At 41.6% G+C, this 22,892-nt stretch overlaps 2 protein-coding genes across 12 annotated transcripts in view; one reads left to right on the forward strand and one right to left on the reverse strand.

The window, feature by feature from the left end:
* esr2b (estrogen receptor 2b) overlaps positions 1-1,803 on the forward strand; it is a 51,639-nt gene extending 49,836 nt beyond the window's left edge. For all 3 annotated transcript variants that reach the window (XM_037538604.1, XM_037538603.1, XM_017724244.2), the window contains exon 9: positions 623-1,803. In XM_037538604.1, coding sequence (XP_037394501.1) covers positions 623-854 — 232 coding nt within the window. In that variant the 3' untranslated portion in view covers positions 855-1,803. The remainder of the gene's footprint in view (positions 1-622) is intronic.
* Positions 1,804-6,858: 5,055 nt separating this feature from the next.
* syne2b (spectrin repeat containing, nuclear envelope 2b) overlaps positions 6,859-22,892 on the reverse strand; it is a 218,823-nt gene continuing 202,789 nt past the window's right edge. For 7 of the 9 annotated variants that reach the window (XM_037538458.1, XM_037538456.1, XM_037538459.1 and 4 more), the window contains 13 exons: positions 22,106-22,243; positions 21,573-21,767; positions 20,750-21,041; positions 20,538-20,606; positions 18,674-18,798; positions 17,577-17,703; positions 15,523-15,713; positions 14,377-14,577; positions 12,967-13,095; positions 11,925-12,116; positions 10,307-10,378; positions 10,156-10,196; positions 6,859-8,615 (listed from right to left, as the gene is read on the reverse strand). In XM_037538458.1, coding sequence (XP_037394355.1) covers positions 8,405-8,615; positions 10,156-10,196; positions 10,307-10,378; positions 11,925-12,116; positions 12,967-13,095; positions 14,377-14,577; positions 15,523-15,713; positions 17,577-17,703; positions 18,674-18,798; positions 20,538-20,606; positions 20,750-21,041; positions 21,573-21,767; positions 22,106-22,243 — 1,983 coding nt within the window. In that variant the 3' untranslated portion in view covers positions 6,859-8,404. The remainder of the gene's footprint in view (positions 8,616-10,155; positions 10,197-10,306; positions 10,379-11,924; positions 12,117-12,966; positions 13,096-14,376; positions 14,578-15,522; positions 15,714-17,576; positions 17,704-18,673; positions 18,799-20,537; positions 20,607-20,749; positions 21,042-21,572; positions 21,768-22,105; positions 22,244-22,892) is intronic. The other 2 variants (XM_037538453.1, XM_037538457.1) reach the window with 2 other exon arrangements.

The raw sequence follows: 22,892 nt of genomic DNA on the forward strand, positions 1-22,892 counted from the left end.
GTGTGTGTGTGTGTGTGTGTGAAATTGTACTTTCACACATTTTGGAGACAAAAATATTAAAACTGGGGGAAAAGCTCCAACACACCAGTGCACAAAGCAGGTCCATAAAGACGTGGATGAGCCAGTTTGGTGTGGAAGAACTTGACTGGTCTGGCAGAGTCCTGACCTCAACCCCATAGAACACCTTTGGGAGGAATTAGAGTGGAGACTGTGAGCCAGGCCTTCTCGTCCAACATCAGTGTCTGACCTCACAAATGTGCTTCTGGAAGAACGGTCAAAAATTCCCATAAACACTCCTAACCCTTGTGGAAAGCCTTCCCAGAAGAGTTGAAGCTGTTATAGCTGCAAAGGGTGGGCCGACATCAAATTAAACCCTATGGATTAAGAATGAGATGTTGCTTGATTCCATATATGTGTGAAGGCAGACGATTGAATACTTTTGGAAATATAGTGTGTGTGTGTGTGTGTGTGTGTGTGTGTGTTTGTGTGTATATAAACAATATCTCACTCAGACGTCTAAGACCTTTGTACAGTACTGTAGTTCTATTCTAAGACATATGAGAAATATTATTATTAGATATGAGTACAGTATCTATGAAAGCCTCTCTCTTCTCATCTGCAGCAACAAAGGCATGGAGCACCTTTCCAACATGAAGAGGAAGAACGTGGTTCTGCTGTATGATCTGCTGCTGGAGATGCTGGACGCTAACACAGCTTACAGCAGCCGTATGTCAGCCCAGTGCGCTGACCCCCGATTCACCTCTCCAGTGGACGCCAACCCAGTCCGTGAGCTCCAGAGTCCAGTGGCCCAGCGCCTCGTGCAGAGTGTGGAGGAGCAGCATGGCCAGGGCTGACCCAAATGCATCTCAGACAAATCTCAGACACTGCCCACCGAAAAGACCCTGACGTTGTAAATCAGCTTTGCACTACATCATCCTGTTTCATTACCCTACCAGCATGTCCACTCAATCTGGCCCCTTCTGTTTGACTTTGGGGAACCCCGCTGACCACTTTGTTTGTTTCCAGAATAGAGAAGTTTGCTACAAGGACCATCTGAGGGAGAAGTGACTAAATGGATCCAAGAAAATGAGAAATTTTGCAATTTGTGCAGAATTTCAGAAGTTCAGGAAACTCAGATTGTGCGGAATTTGAAACATTCAGCTCATGCAGAATTTGATCAGCTTTGGAAATGCACTAACTCATATTGTACTGAATTTTAGAAATTTTAGACATTCAGAAATTTAGATTGCAGTGAATTTCAACAATTTTAAAATTCAGACTGCCCAGAATTTCAGGAATTTTCTCTGGACATTTGTAACTTCTCAGAACTATCTGCTAAACTTAAAACTGCTGTTTTCAGAAAAATCCAGAAATGCAGAAATTTTATTACACTTAATTTCTGAAATTCAGAAATTTGTGCATTTTTCCGAATTTTGCGTTAGAAGTTTAGGAATTTCAGAAGTAAAATCCAAGAATGTAACTATGTTTCCTTTCTAGTTTGGTGCGACACACGTTGGAGAAGTTTGTTTTTTCTGTGTGGGTGTGATGGGAAAAAACCCATCATTTACAGAAAGCATCACTTACAGTATCATTCAAACATTTTGCCAGGTCTCCTGATGATGGGTCCTCCTTATTATTATTATTATGTTAAAGGATAATAATGAACATCAAAAGTATGACATAACCTGCAAAGAGCAACACCGTCATAAATCTAAACGATAATATCAAGCACAAATGTTTAAGCTTAAGCCTTTCAACTGATTTTTAAAATTACAAATACAATTTTTTCATTTCAAATCCAAACCTGTGACTTGTACTGTACATCTTACACGCGCAGCAGCTGCAGTGCAACCTTGTCTGAATGTAAAACCGCCCGTGTGCCAGAGGTGCTACACATTTTTGAGCTAAGCGCACATTTCTGCAGATTGTTGGAAAATGTTTTAGTAAAATTGTGAACGATGAGCAACAAAAAAACAGGAATGCCAAGGTACGAAAAATCTCAATACCAAATGAAAACTGTGCTCATGGTACAGCTGCAACCACTGACCTGCTGTCTGTAAATAGCCTGTATCGCCTGATTAGCATATGCAATGACGTTGCTGTCCGAATGTGAAAAGATGAGCATACTTATCATAGCTTTTGTATTTTGTACACTTTTTGTGTCTGTAAAGACTTTTCAGTGGCTGTTTTGAGCTCAGTCTGCTGATCTAACCCCGATATGACGACTCACTGGCCCTTATTCATCACAGTGGTGTAGAAAGTAGCACAGATTTGACCTCCCTGAACCGAACTGCTCCGCATCAGCGTCAAAACAAACGCCGACTTGGGAACCAACGTCTGCACACAAATAACTTATTCGCATATAATTTAACAGACATCCCAATTAGCCCTCACATGCATCATTTACACGTGGCATGTATTAAATTCAAGCAAACAGGCTCATGAGCCAATGGTTGTCGTCAGGTGGAGTTTGGGGGATCAAGCAGGGAGTCCACTGCCCCCTCTTCTGACCACAACTTCAATAAGTTTATAGTTTCAAATCTACTGTTTAAAATAACAAAATACCTTTGCTTCCTTTAGATGAAGTGATGTGATTGTGTGTGTAGTGTGATTATTGTCACTGACAGCTTAAGTGATCTTGTAGTGTGTGACCTGCTTCTGTACCAGGAAAGCTGTGTTGTGTTTATTGGTGGTAGTTATTTACTATCTAAGTAGTTAAATGGCCACTGCCCTGCACGTTGTAGTGCTTTCTCCAGGCCGAATGGGCTGTTGAAGAGCTGAGTAGGTGTGTTGGGAGCGCAGGGTGAAGGGCAGTGGGTCTCCAGGACCAGGGTTGATGCACACCGGGTTAAAGCAAGTCTTTAAATGAAAATCACAGCAGTTGTGTACATCAGTATAAAGAAGACACACATCCACTGTAGTGCTGGGATTGCTGTGTGCAGTTATCGGTGTTAACGTTATTGACAATAATTGTGATTATTTAACTGAAAATCTCATTTTTTAGGCAGTTCAACTATAAAGCTGCCAATTTTACGCAACATCTGCCGGATTGGCGATTAACACATCTGTCAGTGAAGTCTGCATGATCTCATTTCAGCACATCTTTGATGAATAAGGGCCAATATTTTTGATATTCGTCTGTCATATCCATGCTCCGCCCACCAATCTGTTCTTTTTTTTTTATTCATGAGAAATTTTAGCGCACAGCTCAGTTTTCTTGACGGTTTTAATTCTGGAGTTCAGTCTTCACGTCAGATGTGTGTTGTGCATGTGTGAAAGGCCTTTGCTGATTTGGACTTTGTGTTTCTGATGTTATGTCAGTATATATAGAAACATCTCGCTGCTGTCGGGACAAAACCTCGCGTCTCAATTTCCGTCGCTTTTCATTTTTTTGACAGTTTGAAAAAGGCAGTTGCCCTTTATGTGGTGCCAAACTTTCATGATGAACAGACCAACAGAAACGGTTCATAATTGCTTGGAAAAATATATTTCCCCATTTACTTCCGTTAAACGGTAAGAATGTTTTTCCTTCTCCTGTAAATTTCCCTTTTGTGGAGATACGAGGTTTGTGTTCCGACAGCAGTGATAAATCACTCATTGCTATAGTTGCTAGTGGTGCAGGTTACAACCATAACTATGTCTCGCTAGCTGGCAGCTTTAAACACCACATGCTGCTTGTCAGGTTTACACTACAGCTTCTCGTTAAGCTGAATGGGACTTTTCCTCACGGCTGACCAGTCCAGCCAGAGTTACTGTAAAATAACATGTAAGTACGCAGAGCATGGATTGGTCAGTTCGGGTGTCACCCCTACATCATGCCATCACACAGTTTAATCACTAATATGATGTGTTTATGTTACTGCTGCTAAAACCACTGAGCCAAAGTGGCAATGAGAAGAATAAAATATCAGCTACACTCTTAAAAAAACATGGTTCTTCAAAGGTTCTTTAGTAACGACAAAACAGACCCTTAGAGAACCATTTGCATGTTTAAATGTTTGTTTACATGGTGAAAAGGTTCTTCAGATTGATGGAGAGTGTGTTGTATATGATTTTATATAGCAGGGGTCTTTAATTAAAATTCAGTAAGGTCCAGGTACTGAAAATTTCCTCAAGCGAAGGTCCAGAACATCATAATCATAATGTCTAATTTGCGTCATGATTCAGTGCCATGTACTGTTTACTGAAGTAGCCTAGTAGGAATATCAGCATCTCATACAGTCAACAACTGAATATCAAATCAAATAAACCACAATTCAGTCAGATTTCAGCAACATTTATGGTCAGTTTTGTCTTTTTAGAGCACGACCTGTGAAATAATCTGGCTCACTTTCTTCTCTGACTGCTGTTTCTCGCCCCGTCCCTCCCCTGTGTGTGCACCACTCACTCGAGTCTCGGTGCTCATTGTAATACACAGATCTGATTGGCTGAGTAGCGTCATGTGTGATGCATGCGATTGTTCTGTGAGGTTCCCAGCCGCTGAAGCCGCACCGTAAAGGCTAGAAAAGTTACGCTGATTAAAATAGGACGACCTCGTCGAGATGAAAGAATTCTCCATAGTTTATCGGTTGTAGGTCCCGGTCCGCATAGGACAGCGCCTTGGTCCGGGCTCGGCCCGTGGTCCGTCTGTTAGTGACCTATGCTATATAACATCAGGGATTCTGCTGTTGTGCCCTGCGATGGACTGGCGACCTGTCCAGGGTGTTTCCTGCCTTCCGCCCGAAGACTGCTGGGATAGGCTCCAGCACCCCCCCGCGACCCTGACGGAGAAGTGGCTTAGAAAATGGATGGATGGATTCTTCTGTTGTCACAACCTTGACATCGTAACAATAGCAGAACCCTTTTTGGTGCTACGTAGAACCATATACAACACATTCTCCATCAATCTGAGGAACCTTTCCACCAGAAAAAAGTTTATTCAAGTGTGCTATTAGTTTCTTTGAAACTAAAAACGAGTAAGTATGCTTTCAGTATACTTCTGTGTACTTATCAGAGATATACTAAACAAAATTATACTTAAGTACACAGAAAAGTCTACACTTGTACTTAATCTTTTGATTGAGATGTGTTTAAGTATGTGCACAGTAATGGTGTATAAAGTAGCATGGTGCCACAGTGGGTAGCACTATTGCCTCACAGCTGGGTTCGATGCCCCGGCCGGGTGACCAGCGTCCTTTCTGTGTGGAGTTTACATGTTCGCTCCATGTCTGTGTGTGTTTCCTCCCACAGTCCAAAGACATGCAGTCAGGCCAATGGGCTTATAGAGTTTACTTCAAAATATCCTTTTATAAACTGAGAAGTGGGCCAGTTTAGTCCCAAGAAGTACTGAAATAGTACACTTACAATTACATTACTAGTGCATTGATAAAAGTATACGTGCTACATAAAGATATATGGGAAATGAACTTTACTTAATAGTCACTTAATATACACCGGTCAGGCGAAACATCATGACCACCTCCTTGTTTCTACACTCCTTGTCCATCTTATCAGCTCCACTTACTGGTGTGTGTTGCGCTGCTCTGAGTGGATCAGACACAGCAGTGTTGCTGGAGTTTTTAAACACCTCAGTGTCACTGCTGGACTGAGAACAGTCCACCAACCAAAAATATCCAGCCAACAGCGTCCTGTGGGCAGAGTCCTGTGACCAGTGATGAAGGACTAGAGGATGACCAACACAAACTGTGCAGCAGCAGATGAGCTGTCTTCTCTGACTTTACATCTACAAGGTGGACCGACAAGGTAGGAGTGTCTAATAGAGTGGACAATGAGTGGACACAGTGTTTACAAACCCACTCACACCAGCACCACGTCAGTGTCACTGCATCCACCACCCAAATAGTACCTGCTCTGTGAGGGTCCATGGGGGTCCTGCCCACTGAAGAACAGGGTAACAGAGTATCAGAGAAACAGATGGACTACAGTCTGTAACTGTAGAACTACAAAGACCAGCTACACAGTAAGTGGCGCTGATAAGACGGACGTTGAGGGTAGAAACAAGGAGGTGGTCATGATGTTTCTGATCGGTGTTCTAAATATACTTGAATATACTTATAATAAACTTTAAGTATACTTTTGTAAGGCGTGCATAGATCCATTTAAGCAGGCAAATGCTTCTTTAAATGTTCTTGGTTCTATATAGAACCTCTGTCTTTACTCTTTGCTAAAGAGTAAAGATGCTTCTGCATTTGCTTTTGCAGTTTTTCAAACCCTGAACCTGAATCTCGGTGAATATTGCGAGTCTCTGAGTGTCTCCAGGCCGTAATGTTTTCACAAAGTGTCCTGTGATTTGTGTTCATGTGTTTTCTGTCTAAATACTGCTGAAAAACCGGGAAGAAAAGCTGCAAACTCTGCCGTCTACAACACGGTGTACATGAGCGCTGGAAAGCATGAGGTTCTCAAGACTGAACCAGCCTGAGTGTTTTATTGTTCTCCATTTGGACAGCGCTGCGGTCAGTGCACACTGCAAAAAAATCTGTATCTTGGAAAGGTAAATCATCTTAAATTTAGTTGATACGTGTGTATAAAACGTTCTGAAGTTTGAGATTATTGTAAGAATAAGTGTAACTTTTTTTAACTTCAATCAAACGTAATAGACACTTTGCCTACATTAAATCCTTATTGTAAACATCACCGGAAAGAAGCTGAATAATCTAATTATATTCTTACAACAACCTCAAAATGAGAAACGTTAGATATGACTACACTTAGGATGATTTCACCTGTAGATGTTTTTTTTTTTTTTTTTGGACTTGTAAACGACCCCTTGAGACTGTTAAACCAAAAACGCCGTCTGTTGAATATAGAAAAAAAAAAATAATAATAATAAAATAAAAAAAACACTTGTGTCCAGTAGCATTCTCTTGGCAAACAGCTTTATTTATTTATTTATTTATAAGTAAAAATTGGCTTTTAACTATACATCATCCCATAAATACATAAAAATAAAACCACAAACTTATTCTTACACTCTTATTCTTAATGCTCGTTGTCTGTACTATGGCTCTAGTTGGCAGTGCATGGCTCGCGGGAACACGTTGACAAGGAGGCGATGCTAATAAATAAATAAATAAATAATTGCGTTTTTAGTTAGCGCCGACCTTTCTGTAACTTCATAAGTCATTTCGCTTGTAAGGTAAACCTATTTTAGCCGTCCAGAGGCCATTTTAGCTGTCTTGAGTTCTTGCTGCTGGCACTTCTTTGAATCTTCAGCGGAATATTTCTGCTTTTTCAGCGTCACATCGGCGAAGTAATGGAAGCTAATACCTAAACTGCTAGCATTGTGCTAACTGCATGCCCAAAGGATCCCCTTTTTTACCTCTACACGCTAAATCCTGCTGTGTTTTCAAGAACAGTCCTACTCTGGGAGCAATACATACATTCTCTTTTTTGGCATAAATATTTATACCTAAATACATTCATGCAGTTGAGGCCAGCGGGAGAAAACCATCCATAATGGAACTTGTGGACTGAAGTGGTCACATGAAAACCAAGCGAGAACATAAGCACAGCTTGTAGAACAAGGGCACAAAGTGTCACTGATGCAACGCACCGCTTTTATGAAGCACCAAGAGCTACTAATGCCCCCTGGAGGAGAATCCTCAGCCTGCTAAATGTGAGTGAGTGAGTGAGTCACGAACCAGTTCCATTTGGATGGTTCACATCTAAAAAACACAATCAATAACGAACCATTTGTCTGATATAACTATTAATAATAACTTAGACTTGCACCAATGAGTAGATTTACATGATTTAAACTCACTCTGACACACAAACTGATAACGTGACGCCCCGTCCTGAAATAAGAGGTTAAGGCCTGAACAAACGAAGCCACAGAATAACATTTGCACTCGTCCTCACCTCCTATTCCCTCTCTTCATGGCTGTGTCCAGCCGTATGGCAGTTGAAATTGCTACAGATTAAAAAAACCTTCATAATTCCACACAGAGTACGAGTCTCTAGATCGAACAACACAAACCGATCGATATGTACAAAAATGGACCGTCCAGCTTTCCAGTGAGTCCGGTGCTGCAGATATTTCTTTAAAAGGTTATAAACAATGACGTGTTCTGGGACTGTGCTGGTTTGGTGACTTTACGTTAGCTTAAAATCGTCTCGTAGCATTGTGCTAGCTTTCGTGGTTAAGGTACCCAAGACTGACCATTTAACATGAACTCTTCTTTTTTCATGTGGAGAGTTTAAGAAATATCCCCAAACTATGACTGTCACAGCTTTAGGAGAGTCTGAATGCTGGAACCCAGAAAAGTCCATTAATGTTAAATAATTAATGTTAAATAAGCAAAGCAGAAGGTTCCAGGACTGGAAGTGAGAACCTGGTTGGTTCCTGTCTCCAGTATTGATGGACGAAGCCATTCAGTAGCAGTACAGGGAGGTATTTTGGTTCTCATGTAGGAGGCGGTCCGTTGGTGTAGCGCAGCATGGGGTAGAAGGAGCGGGCAAAGTTGTTGGAGAGAGCGCAGCTGTAGTCGTCCTCAGACAGAGGCACCAGGCAGGCCAGCACCAGCAGCAGCAGGAAGAGCAAGTGCAGGGGGATCGCCGCCCGCAGCACCCGGTACAGGAAAGGTCTGCTGGGGGACACCTCCATCTTCTCTGACCTGGACAGGGATAGACAGAAAGAGCGTTTGGTTAAGAAAGAATCTTTGGGCAGTACAGAGTAGCCAGCAGATTTGACGAGTCCTGTTGGTGTCTAATGTGAGATTGAAGCCTCAGTGTGATCAATACCCGCTACTTTGAGAGCCATCCAGATAAAGCCTGACCGGTACTACTAAATTTGGAACCTGTATCAGACCCGACCCCTGCAACGTCGCGGTGTCGCTGAAGAGTGGTCAGCACAGTTTACGTGTTTATCTGCTCTTAACACACCAACTACACCTGGTAATTAACTGAATCAGATGCGTTTTAGTACCCAAATCACCAGACTGTGCTTAGGTCCGGTCCTCCTGGACTGGAGTTCAGAACCCCTGCACTGTGGGCAGTGTAGAAGATGATATGGCTTCTATGGATCTCGTTCCATCAAAAGCGAAGTAATTGTCAACCAGATGGAACGTGGTAAAGTTTCGCCTCATGCATAAAGTGTCGATCAGTCAATTACACCAATCAGGCAGAACATTATGACCACCTCCTTGTCCAGTTTATCAGCTCCACTTACTGTATAGCTGCACTCTGTAGTTCTACAGTTACAGACTGTAGTCCATCTGTTTCTCTGATACTCTGTTACCCTGTTCTTCAGTGGTCAGGACCCCCATGGACCCTCACAGAGCAGGTACTATTTGGGTGGTGGATCATTCTCAGAACTGCAGTAACGCTGACATGGTGGTGGTGTGCTTTGTGCTGGTGCAAGTGGATCAGACACGGCGGTGCTGCTGGAGTTTTTAAACGCTGTGTCCACCCACTGTCCACTCTATTAGACACTCCTACCTCGTCGGTCCACCTTGTAGATGTAAAGTCCGAGACGACAGCTCATCTGCTGCTGCATTTTGTGTTGGTCATCCTCTAGTCCTTCATCAGTGGTCACAGGACACTGCTGGCTGGATATTTTTGGTTGGTGGACTATTCTCAGTCCAGCAGTGACACTGAAGTGTTTAAAAACTCCAGCAGTGCTGCTGCGTCTGATCCACTCAAACCAGAGCAACACACACTAACACACCACCACCACCAGCCTGCATTTGAACCATTCATCGTTGGCTAGTTTCTGACCACAGGGTTGCCGTTGTCCAGATATGATTTGGGTGGTGGTTCATTCTCAGCACAGCAGTGACACTGACATGGTAGCGAGTGTGAAACGGGGACGAGTGTATCAGACTCAGCGCTGTTACTGGGGTTGTATACACGTCAATGTCACTGCTATGTTAGGAGTGGACAACCTCTTAAAATTTTCAAGCCAAGAGGGGCTCTGTGGTCAGAGGCTGGACTAGAGGATGGCTAATACAAAGCATTATACACCAGCAGCTACTCTATATTTACACTATCAAAGAGCGGACATAACATTAGGAAAAGGCCATTCCACCTTTATCTGTGTGAGTTAAGCAGCTAAAGCTTAGAACTATCACGTCTGCTCTGACCCCGTGCAAGTTCACTGCAACACAGTGTCATTTGTGCATCACACAGACACACTTGCACCCTCTCAGTACATACTTAGCATATTCAGGAGGTCTCTGTTCAGCAGCACTCGACTCCTGGAGGAAACGAAGGGGAGAAGAGGTAAGTCAGCATTTTTCAGATGCACTGAACTGAACAGAAGCAGAGAAATGGCAGCAGATCTTTACGGGACGATGCTGCGCAGTACCTTGTCCAATAGAGCCGGAGGGCCGGCAGCGCTCCTCCACTCACCGCCGTCTACTGAGGAACCTTCACAATCCTGCAACACCGGAAGAAAATGTCCAAGTGAAGTTTGAAGCATGTCGTTGCTGTCAGGACAAAACCTTGTTTCTCCAATTTTATCGTTTTTCAGTTTCTGGACATCTTTTGAAAAAGGCTGTTGGCCTTTATGTGCTGTCAAAATGTCCCGATGAACGGACCAACAGAAAACGTCCAAAATTACATGGACAAAAACATTTCTCCATTTACTTGCTTTAAAATTTGAGAATGTTTTTCTTTCTCCTGTAAAGTCGCCTTTTTGGAGACGAGGTTTTGTTCCAACCTCAGCGATGTGTTCCTGATAGGACTGTAAACACCTGTGATGCGTCAGATATGAGAGCATGTGTGTTTTTGTTTTCATCACACAGTTGGGACATTTACACGTTTGCGTACTCGTTTTATGGGGACCTGAAATACAGAGGGGGCCACAGTGCTTATAAGCACAATTCTAGAGTTAAGGATACCGGAATTTTAATAAATTAGCAGCTTCAGCCAATGACTTCCAGTGCTCAGAGTCACCTAGCCTCATGAAATCATCATGAAATCAAAATGTAATGAATCAAAATGAATCAATTTAGGCTATTAAAGATCAAATCTGTTAATAATAAAAGCCTTTTCCTTCCTGGACAAGGAGCTCAGCTCGCTGGCGTCAGTCAACCATTCTAAACTTTTACTTTCTAACCACCTGTCAGTCGTGGGCTGGAGGTTAGGGAACCAGCCCTGTGATTGGAAGGTTGCCGGTTCGATCCCCTTGGCTGGCAGTCCATGACTGAAGTGCCCTTGAGCAAAGCACCTAACGCCCAATTGCTCCCCAGGCGCCATGGATAGGGCTGCCCACTGCTCCGGGCAAGTGTGCTCACTGCTCACTAGTGTGTATGTGGGTGTTTCACTGCATGGACGGTTTAAATGCGGAGGTCTAATTCCACAGTGTGCAAACACAGAGAGACCAATGGTTGTGAATTCTATTCTACCTTCACTCTGCCTGCAACTGTTTTGCTTGATTTCCACCTTTATTGTCGTATTCCATTATTTTAGTTATTTATGTTTTTTTTTTTATTATTCATATTCTCATTCTCATATTATTATGATTACGTTTACTATTATTTCAGTCATTTTAGTTCATTTTAGTTTATTTTTTTGATCTTAAGCTCCTTTTGCTTTAAAACATTTACATTTTAGTTACGTTTTAATTATTGTTTTATATTTTCTACACTTTCATGCATTTTTATTGTGTTTAAATTATTATAATATATAATTATTATGATGTTTCATTTTTTTATACAGTCATTATTATGAAATGTATTTTTATTATTTTAAACGTTTTTACACAAATGTTTTATTAGTCCCTTTTTCCTGTATCAACTCGCCAGCACCGTAAATAAGGGTCACCCTCAATGTTCTCTGAGGTCGAATAAAGGATGATTGATTGATTGATCAATTGATCAATTTATCGATTGATTGATTAATTGATTGATTGATTGATGAATTGTTCCTACTGTAAAAATATCTTAAAGAGGACTGTGTGTATGAGAGAGACCTAGACGTACCAGTCTAGCCTGCAGCAAGCTCAGGTCGTGGGCCACCTGTCGGAGGAGGAGGCGGAGCTTGTTGCTGATGACGTGTACCTTCTCTTTAGCCTCCAGGCTGTCCTCGCCTTGGTCCAGCTGCAGGATATGAGTGGAGAGTTCCTGCAGAGAGAGAACCTCCTGCTCTCGACCATGCAGTTCCACCTGGAGAGCCTACACACACACACACACACACACACACACACACACACAGGTAAAACACCAGCGCAAAGGCTGTATTTTCTCCAACACCCTGATACTGCCCTGTATCTCTGCATCACCTTTCACCCTTGTGGTGTTGGAGTCTGTGGGACCCATTTTCAATGTTTACCAAAAGAAAAAATTATGTGATTTATAATTATAACGACCTCAGATTATTGGCCTTTGTTCATTTTCAATGAAGAACACAGAATAACCCATTTTCAGAGTCTTCACTCTGTTCACCCCCCACACATCTATATTACACATGTGGTGCTAGGCTGAACCCACGGGGAGTAAAAGTGTGGAGGTGCTGTGTCCTTCACTCTGTTCTCCTCCTACATGGCCTGCTGTTAGCGTGTGCGTGTGTGTGTGTGTGTGGTTGGACAACATGGACAGGCTGCTGACTGGCTACAGCTGCTAAAGTAGAACCGTACGCTGGACACTTGTGATACTTTAAACATCTGGTATTTTTACATACATTTTTATGGCTGTATTGATTAAAAAACCATAATGTGGATCCACCAGACCACTGAGTAACAAACACGTCAACACCACACAAGGGTTCAACATACTAGATTTACGAAGCTGTAAAGTTCTTAAATGTCCAATTCTCAGTTGTAAATGATCCAATTTTAAATATAAAAAACAGACAGAAAAAAGGTGACTGTGAAAATGACCAGAAGCATCAAATCGAATGGTGGTCAAATCTGAGATTTCAAGAAACACGAATCATTTCCAAAAGAACGGTAGGCGAAGTGAATCACTGTGCTGAATCACTGATGAATCACTGATGAATCACTGTGACACAAGCACACTCTCCTACCTTTAGTGTGTCTCTGTGCTCCTGCAGTATGTTGACGTCGACGTTGCGGTCATGGATGTTGACCATGTAGCGCTGGCTCTCAGCCCGAGCCAACCACAGCAGCAGTGAGTGCAGCGTCTCGTGGAACTCCTGAGGGGTCAAAAGATACCATGCGTATTAAACCTACACGAGGCTTGCGTCAAACCGCAGACAAATGCAGTTTCTTTTCAAATTGACAGTGAGATGATTCTAACTGATGACCAGCTACTCATAAAGGACTCAGAAGCCTAGAATTATTTTGGGTCAATTACAATTACGAAAGCATTTACACGTGACTGTGACACATTCCATACGTTGCTATTTTCAGGAGACCCTGGACAACTCAGATATGCCACTATTTGACATGTAAAATTTGACATCTTCATGAGGCTAATTTTGGCATTTTTTTGCATATAGAGATCTTGTAAACAAGTTGCAGCCCAGCTACCTTTTCAAAAATTCTTAGTCTGGAGTGTCTGTGAGCTGAAAGTGAGGTAATTCATTTTATTGGTCATTACTGAGTAAAAATGCACAATTAGGCAGCCCTGCTTTTCATTGATGTTCTGTCCTGTTGGATCCTGAGTGCTAAAACTCTGATAGGCTTTATTTTTAATTACAAATTAAGTTGTATATTTAATATCAGTTATTTTTAATACTAAGAATCAATGTAAACTCAGAGACAGAGCTAAATTTAATTAATTTTGTAATGATATTTGTCATATTTATTGCTTTTTGTCTGTTAAAATGAGTTTTAGTGTCTGCATCTTGTCACCTTTTGTTGCGTTTTTACACCCTCAGCTCAGAGGCAGAGGCACATACTTCATGGCTGGCTTTAAGCCTCATTTTTAGAAGTGTGACTGCATTTTTTTGTGTATTTAGATGAAAATCTTTGACTCTCAGCACTAAACTCAGAGTATGAGTCAATCAGAGGACTGGTTGAGACAGAAGGAACAGTTCTAGACCAAACATGTGCTAAGAAGGCATTTAAATCAAGCATTTATACTGAGTTAAATGCAGGATCTGAATGGTGGTTTTCTGGACTGGTTTTCTGACCGGAGTCACTCTGGACACACAGGGTAAGTCCTGCTGAGCTGTGATGTGTGAATCGCATTGCCAGTTTGCCAATTCAGAATTTTCTATTTTAGATTCTTTAAAATCGCCCCGCCCCTATGCCTTGGGGTAGCTTTTCCAAAGCACTTAAATAAGTGCTCTTAAGTCTTAAACTTAAAACAACACCTTCACTATTTGGAAACAGGTTTCAAGCATTCAAGCGTAAGCGTTTAGATGAAACTGATTTTTAGAAATAGAAGAGACACACAGTTAAACCTGATGGATACTGTAGTCATGGAAACGCAATGTTTGACCTGCTGACTATCTGATTGCTTGCCTCACCTGACACTGCAGGAGCGCATGATGCAGCTGGTATTCCCAGCCGTCCAGAGCAGCGCAGGCATGAGTCCATTTCTGATTGACCAGCTGCAGCCCCTCCCTCAGCTCCTGACGCTCCACCCTGTCTCCTCGTTGGATGTCCTGCCCATTCAGGTTCATGCCGATCATCAGAGCCTTGTAGATTTTGAACGTCCTCTGCATCTCCTAGATGGAAAACAATACAGTCAAAACACAATCAGTTGGATGAATCCGCAATATACAACAAACAGGTCAGGCTCTGAAATCTGACTGACCCAAACAATAGAGCCTTATTAATATTAATATTAATATAGAGAGAAATATGAATAATCTTGACTTCAGAAGAAACGCTGGATGAGCAGATGAACACACACTTTCAGGCTCATATGTATGTATGACCATGTACATCAGCTGAAATATTAACAAGAAGTTATTAAAAACCATTGTGATGATAATAAAATATTTATTACTATCTGTGTATTTTGCCTCGGCGTTATGAAAGCAATAAACTCTGCATACTTTGTTGGCCCCCTTTTACCCTGCTCTTCATTGGTCAGGACCCCCATGGACCCTCACAACGCAGGTACTATTTGGGTGGTGGATCATTCTCAGCACTGCAGTGACACTGACGTGGTGGTGGTGTGTTAGTGTGTGTTGCGCTGGTCTGAGTGGATCAGACACAGCAGTGCTGCTGGAGTTTGTAAACACTGTGTCCACCCACTGTCCACTCTATTAGACACTCCTACCTTGTCAGTCCACCTTTTAGATGTAAAGTCAGAGACGGCAGCTCATCTGCTGCTGCACAGTTTGTGTTGGTCATCCTCTAGTCCTTCATCAGTGGTCACAGGACGCTGCCCACAGGACGCTGTTGGCTGGGAATTTTGGTTGGTGGACTATTCTCAGTCCAGCAGCGACACTGAGGTGTTTAAACACTCCAGCAACACTGCTGCGTCTGATCCACTCAGACCAGCACAACACACACTAACAAACCACCACCACGTCAGTGTTACTGCAGTGCATCTGAAGTATCTGAAGTATCTGGCGGAAGATACTGTCTTTATATAGTACTTATTCTATTCTATTCTATTCTATTCTATTCTATTCTATTCTATTCTATTCTATTCTATTTACCTTGAGTTTGTGGATGCTGCTCTCCATGTCTTTGATGCTGCCGGACACTTCTGTTCTCTGCAGCGCCTCCAGTTCGGACAGCACCCCCTCCAGCCAGGCTGTGACCTCTCTGAGGTCAGAGGCCAGCTTGTGCTGTTGCTTCAGGTCAGAAAACTCCCGGGCCTGCAGCAGCTCCCAGCGCTCAATCACACCTGGAACACAAAAGTCCTAGGTCAACTCTTTAAGGCTATACATCCCATCATTCCTGCTTTACAAATTCTAGATTAGGATGCAATCTGTCTCTGCTAGTTTAGTTCGGTGTGGTCATCTTAAAGGGAAGATAAGAAGAAGAATTATGCAGGAAAAATACACAGATGAAGATACATGAACACGCAGAATGGTCCATTATTGAACTTATCATGAGAACAAAACGAATGTTGCACTAATAGAACAATGTCATAGTAAAATGATTTCAAATGTGCAGGTGTACATTTTCAGCGGTCCTCACTAGTGAAGATGTATGATGTAGAGTTTAGTAAAAACGGAGAAGAAATGTTTTTTTACCTTGTGGTTATGGTTGGACTTTTGGTTATTTTATTTACTGAGGTCACTTTAGGACAAGAAAAGCATCATAACTGATGTGTTATTGTGTTAGAGGTCTACTACCTGAACTGAGCCTGATAGAGCCCTACAAAATAAGGGGTATGGCTGAGTTTGGCCCAGGTTTAAGGACAGGTTTCAGGCCAGGCTTCAGGCCATGCTTAAGTTCTCTCTTGCGCTCCCTCTCTTCGTAGTACAGTGTACAGGTGCACTGAACTGCTCCCTAAAACTACGTCTACAATAATCCATCTCTGCAAGTGCATGTGAACATGTTCAGGTCAGGTCAGGTCAGGTTGAATCTCAGTGTTGCGGTCAGGTTTGGGCTATAGCTCTAATGTGTGCGTATACAGTGGAGTCCAAAAGTCTGACATCTAAACCTGGAAATAAACTACAGAAAGTTTAAAATCTCAAACAACTTATTACCCATTAACGAGCCATGGGCCCAAAGTTTTATTGCACACATCTATAAACTAAGAATAGCTCCATTAACTGGCAACGAAGTCCCTGTAGTAACTGAGTAATAAGGCCTTGTATGAAATAAACCTGGAATGATAAGGGGTTAAACAAGGAAAAGTAGTGATGATTAAAATGAGGAAGAACCCTTTGAACTTCTGCTCTATTTCTAGGTCAGTTTTCAAACTGAAGCAAATTGGTGAAACTGGACAGGTTAAGGTCTTTGTTAAGGCCTTTGATCTACTCATCAGAGGCTTTGAGCTTGAGATATAGAGATTCTGTGTTTCACTCAAACTGTTAATCTGATAAGATCATTTCTAATTAACACTTTGTATTAACCCCTGTGTGGTGTTGATGTGTTTGTTACTCATTGGTCTGGTGGATCCACCACATTATTGGTTTTTAAATCAATACAGTTTAGTAATTTATGTCAAAATACCAGATGTTTAAAACATCACAAGTGTCCAGTGTAGAGTTCTCCTTTAGCAGCTGTAGCCAGTCAGCAGCCTGTCCATGTTGTGCAACCACACACACATACACACACACTACCAGTAGGCCATGTAGGAGGAGAACAGAGGACACAGCACCTCCACACTTTTACTCCCCACGGGTTCAGCCCAGCACCACACATGTAATATAAATTGAGTGATGGCACCGAAAATGGGTTATTTTATATGTTCTTCATAGAAAATGAACAAAGACCAAGAATCTTAGGTTGAAATAATAATCCATCCATCCATCCATCCATCCATCCATCCATCCATCCATCCATCCATTTTCTAAGCCACTTCTCTGTCAGGGTCGCGGGGGGTGCTGGAGCTTATCCCAGCAGTCATCAGGCGGAAGGCAGGATGGTTGAAATAATAATAAATTGCATAATTTTTTTGGTGAACATTGAAAATGGGTTCCACAGATGCCAACACCACACCAGGGTTACATTGGAAAGGAACCTAAATAGAAGCATTTTCAACACTGATCTCAGACATTTGGACCCACTGTATGTGTCAGAGAGAGAATCCCACCTGTCTGTTTGTCTGCAGTGGACAGTGTGGTCAGGCCCTGGTCCTCCAGCAGCTCGTCATCACTCAGGATTAGCTTGACCCGCTTCACATTATCTATGCTCTCAGTGCACTCGGACATCAGCTTAGTCTGCATGCACACACACACACACACACACATCAGCTCAGCCTGGTGATGATACCTGCGTGTCCTGCGCAGCAAGACACTCTGTACTGGACACTGATAAGAAATGACTGACCAGGATGAAAAACAAATACCTTTGTTAACAACAACAACACTGCAATAAAGTTCTAGGCAGCCAAAAAAAATATTTACAGTCATATAAAAAAGTGTGGGCACCCTTGGTCAACAAATTGTGTACTTTGACCGGGAGTGTTCAAAGTTTTGCATACGACTTGTAGCGCGGAGCGATGAGGCGGATGCAAGTGCGGAGATAAGCGACTTTTATTAAGGGCAAATCCAGGGTCGTGGTCAAAACGGTCCAGGGTCAAATAGCCAATACGGACAGATCGGGGGACAGACATGACATAAACCAGAATCAAACAACAAACAGAGACCGAGACATCAAACAAAGACCGGAAACACAAGAGGCAAACACACTTAGATACACAGGGATAACGAGGGTCAGGTGAAAACAATCAGGGCGGAGTTACAAAACCAAAACAAAAAGGCACATGGAGTGGGAGGAGCCAATCGTGACACGACTGAATCTTACAGTGTGTTTTTACCAGTAAAAACACTGTACAACATTAGAATAAACGTAAATAAACATAAAAATAAACAGCAAAATATAAGAATGTACTGTTTTTGGTAAAGTTAATATCTCAGAAGAACACAGGTTTGGTTCCTGACGTCTCCAGCCGTCATGTCTTTATTCAGTTCTATCAGCAGAACCTGGTTTAATTTAATGAAGGACTAGATTAGGTAAAGTAGGCTTGGGACGGTAACTGTAAAAACTGGACATCCTAACAAATAAACACTTACAGCCCAGATAAAAGCTTTAATAATCATTTTCATTTTCTCAGACAACTTTAGCCCAGCACTACTTTGGGGATTTTGTACTTGTATGTATGTGTGTGTCTGATTTAGTGGTACTTACATAGCCCTGCGGATGGTAGGAAGCACTGGTGTTTATAGGGGATGAGGTCAGGCTGTGGACAATCTGTTTCCTCTCCGATGGGGGCGGAGAGTGCCAGCTGGGGGGCTCTGTTATCGACCGCCCTACTAAGCGGCCAGAGATAGATTACTGTTATAAATTTGATAAGCAACATGCTAAACTGGGCTTTAACCAGGTTATTGTGTTTGTGTTTCCTAACTGAATCATGCAGAGGGGTCAAGACTAGAGATGGCACCAAAAAATGTCCAACATTTTTCACTACTGATACAGAGACGTCGACTTTGATACTGGTAGTTTTTTCAGGTTTTAACTCCTTTTAAACACAAGAACAGTCTTCTGAACAATTTTCTGCCTGCCAAACACGAGCGAGTGAGTGAGCTACAAACCAGGCCCATAAGTAGTAACAAAATATCTAACATAAAAGGGTTTAATGCAGAATTACTGTTTATTTGATGCATTTAACAACAGAAAAAATTAAAGGTGGCCTGTGCAAAAGTTATGGCACATTTCTTATTATATGTTTTTTTTTTTTTAACCTCTATGTAAAACTCAGAAAAGAAATAGAAAATTATGCTCTTAAAAGAAGAAAAATACCATGTATGTCAGTCATTTGAAAAATAATTGCATTAAAATAAAAATATATTTAAAATTACACAATGAGAACATTGTCTAAATAGAATTGTTATATACTGAGTTAATTCAATGGTACCACAAAAACGTTTTAGTTTTGATACCCATTTCTAGACACAATAACACTTTATTTTCCAATAACTGATACTGAAACAAATCCAATATATATATTTTTCTCTTTAAGAACTAACATTTAAAATGAGTTTAGCAAATCTGAAGCATTTTACTTAAGATGGATGTCCAAATGTACCAAGCTCAAACTGCTCAACTACCTAATAAAAATAAAATTAAAAAACTAAAAATGAAAAAAATCAGCTAAAATGTGACAATCACACTTTACAAAAAAAAAAAAAAACAACAAAATCGGTAAAACTTGTTCTCATGCTAATCTTAGGCTGCACGTGGCTACTGCTGTTATCAACTGAAGTACTTTTTAGTTACATTATATATTATAATATAGTTATGTTATATCGCTGCTGTCCAATAAAAATCTCTATTTTTGACCTTTTTCAGTTTTTGACATCATTTGAAAAAACATGTCACCCTTTACATTGTTTGTAAATTTCATGATGAATGGACTAAAAGAAATGGCCTAAAATGACTTGATAATAATTCTGGTTCCATTGACTTACATTAAAAGGAAAGAAGGTTTTTTCCTTCTCCTGTAAAGTTACTATTTTGGAGGTACGAGGTTTTCTCCCAACAACAGCGACATGTATTACAATATATAATTATATGTTATATGTTAGGTTACATTCAATTTACATTCTGAGATACTTAAAGCTCGATTTGTTACCGAATCGTGTGCGATTTCAGCTTTTTCTGCTCTGCTTATTATACCAGGCGTCAAATCAGTGCCATCTCTAGTTAAAACTGTCCAACAGTCATGCAAAAACAAAGCTCAGAATAGAGTATTCATAAGAGATGTTCATATACATCAGAACATAAAACATCCATTCACGTAGAAAACACATGCCAATGTGTAATAAAACAGCACCTTCTGACAGGGTGGTGGAAATATAGGCTATATAGTCAGGAGGGTGATTATGGGATTATAAAGACCTCAAGTAAATACAAAATAAACACACAAAAGACACAAACGCAAGCTTAGTAACATGGACAGGGTTCAATATGCATGTGAGGTAATTATAGTCATTCATGCCAAAATCTCCTGAACACACAGCATTGTGGGTAAACAGAGCATGCAGCGGCCTACCGGCTGCAGCGCTTAGAGCCTGAGCTGTGGCTTTAATAAACGACTCAGAGCTCTCAGTGACCTCTACATCTGCAAGAGAAGCCAAGGAACATCTAGAATAAATGTATAATAAATAACGAATAATAACACCCAAAATACGTATCGAGGCGGATTATTTGAGCTAAACAGATCAGTGTATTAATTATCATTGAATAACTCCTTAGTGTAACTACCTGAGAGTGCACTGTAGTACGTGGCCTCCTCCTCTTCCTCGTCCTCGGGTGACGAAGAGCCGCCGACGTCCACAGTGTGATCCCACTCGAGCGGAATAGAGTCCACACTGACCGGCGTCTCGCGTCCTGACCGCTCCAGCGGAGGGGCGAAGAATTGATGCACTGACTCCTGGACAGGGGTGGACATCCCAGCGTCCACCTCGTCCTCTTCTTCTGCCCACACTGCCCCCAATTCCAACGAGTCCTCCACATCAGTATCTCTGTCTGAGAAATCACGCTCATCATCCAGGACCTGAGAGAAGACAGGGAGAAGGTCAAAGGTAAACATTCAGAAGGCACCAGTAGGCATGATGTAATGGTATATTAATTATTATTATTATTATTATTATTATTATAATACAACTTTCAATCCACAGCATATTTGTGTTTTATATATATATATATATATATATCCTATATACATTCTAATGCATGGCCATTACTTAGTAAGGCATGACTTTGTTTCCATGCCTTACTATGTCATGGCCACAACTTAATTATCTCATTCCCACACCCTCATAAGTCATGGCCACGCATTAAGATCTTGTTCCCACATGTTAATAAGGCATGGCCATGCATTATTTTTAATGATATATCCATGTATCCATTTTTAACATTTCTCACGTTTTTTTTTTTAAGTGAATATAAGATATTAATAAATATGCTAAACTCAACAAATAAATATGAATTGTGCAAAACAATTCAGAACCATATTTAGCTTTGCTCCTTGTAGAGGAAGTGGTAAAGTATCCTAATACTGCATGTTTACGAGCATTGGACCGACCGGCCGTCTGCTGATGAGGCGGTGGTGAAATCGGGCCACCCTGCCGAACACCTCCTGACAGTAAGAGTGCAGCTCCTCCAGCTCGTCCTCTATCAGCACAGCGTCCAGCGGAGAACTCTTCTGGATCAGATTCTCCCCGAACACGATCAGAGCGTCGATCTTATTGGTGTTCAGAGTGATCTCCTGCTGAAATGCCTGCAGGGGCAGAAAGAACACTTGATCAGACTGACCAGACTGACCTACCTGATCAAGCAATGATCAGACAAGCTATATAGAACGCTGATTCACATTCAAGTTTAATACATAACTCAAAAAAACATTTTTAATCATTAAAACACTTGAATTTCGAGTTTATTATACGTTTCAGATGACTTTTATTTTGTAAAAGATCATGTTACATGATATGGAGTTTTCACTATAAATGTCTAAGGCAGACCCTAAAGCTACATCAATAAGGACAATATGAGAAGCAGAGGGACACAGAGGTAGAGTGAGATGTAGGTGCACAAAGGAGAATAAAGGGTTATACTGACGTTAAGTTGCCTCATCTTGTCGTGGATGTCGCTCTCAGAGAAGTGCTCGACGTTGGTGAGCTGTAGGTCCATCTCGGTCAGCCATACCAGGATGGCCTCCCGCGTCCCCTCAAAGTCCTCCCGCTGGGACGTGAAGTGCTGCACAGAGAAGAACAGAGTGAACTTTAAGCTGGACATCTGCCTACAACTCATTTAGGCATAATATAAACACATAGAAACTCATGAAAATCTTATTATGTTCCCAATTCTCATCAGAGGTCAGTCTGTATCATACTCATCAGTGAGCAGTGACCAGTGTGTATCATACTCATCAGTGAGCAGTGACCAGTGTGTATCATACTCATCAGAGATCAGTGTGTATCATACTCATCAGTGAGCAGTGACCAGTGTGTATCATACTCATCAGAGATCAGTGTGTATCATACTCATCAGTGAGCAGTGACCAGTGTGTATCATACTCATCAGTGAGCAGTGTGTATCATACTCATCAGTGCAATATTCATTATTGTGTCTTAATGGCCGGTGCAATAACTGACTATTCTATTCAAATATTGACACACATATCAATATTTTAATAATCCTAAAGCAAAGTACAGGCATGTTTTCTCTCTGAAGTTTGTCTCTTTAGCTATCGGGCAGTCGTGGGCTGGGGGTTACGGAACCAGCCCTGTGACCAGACAGTCGCCAGTTCGATCCCCATAGCTGAGAGTCCATGACTGAGGTGCCATTGAACAAGGCACCTAACCCCAGGCGCTGTGGATAGGGCTGCCCACCACTCCCGGCAAGT

Source organism: Pygocentrus nattereri, chromosome 5 (assembly GCF_015220715.1).
Source record: "Pygocentrus nattereri isolate fPygNat1 chromosome 5, fPygNat1.pri, whole genome shotgun sequence".
Lineage (NCBI taxonomy): Eukaryota > Metazoa > Chordata > Actinopteri > Characiformes > Serrasalmidae > Pygocentrus > Pygocentrus nattereri.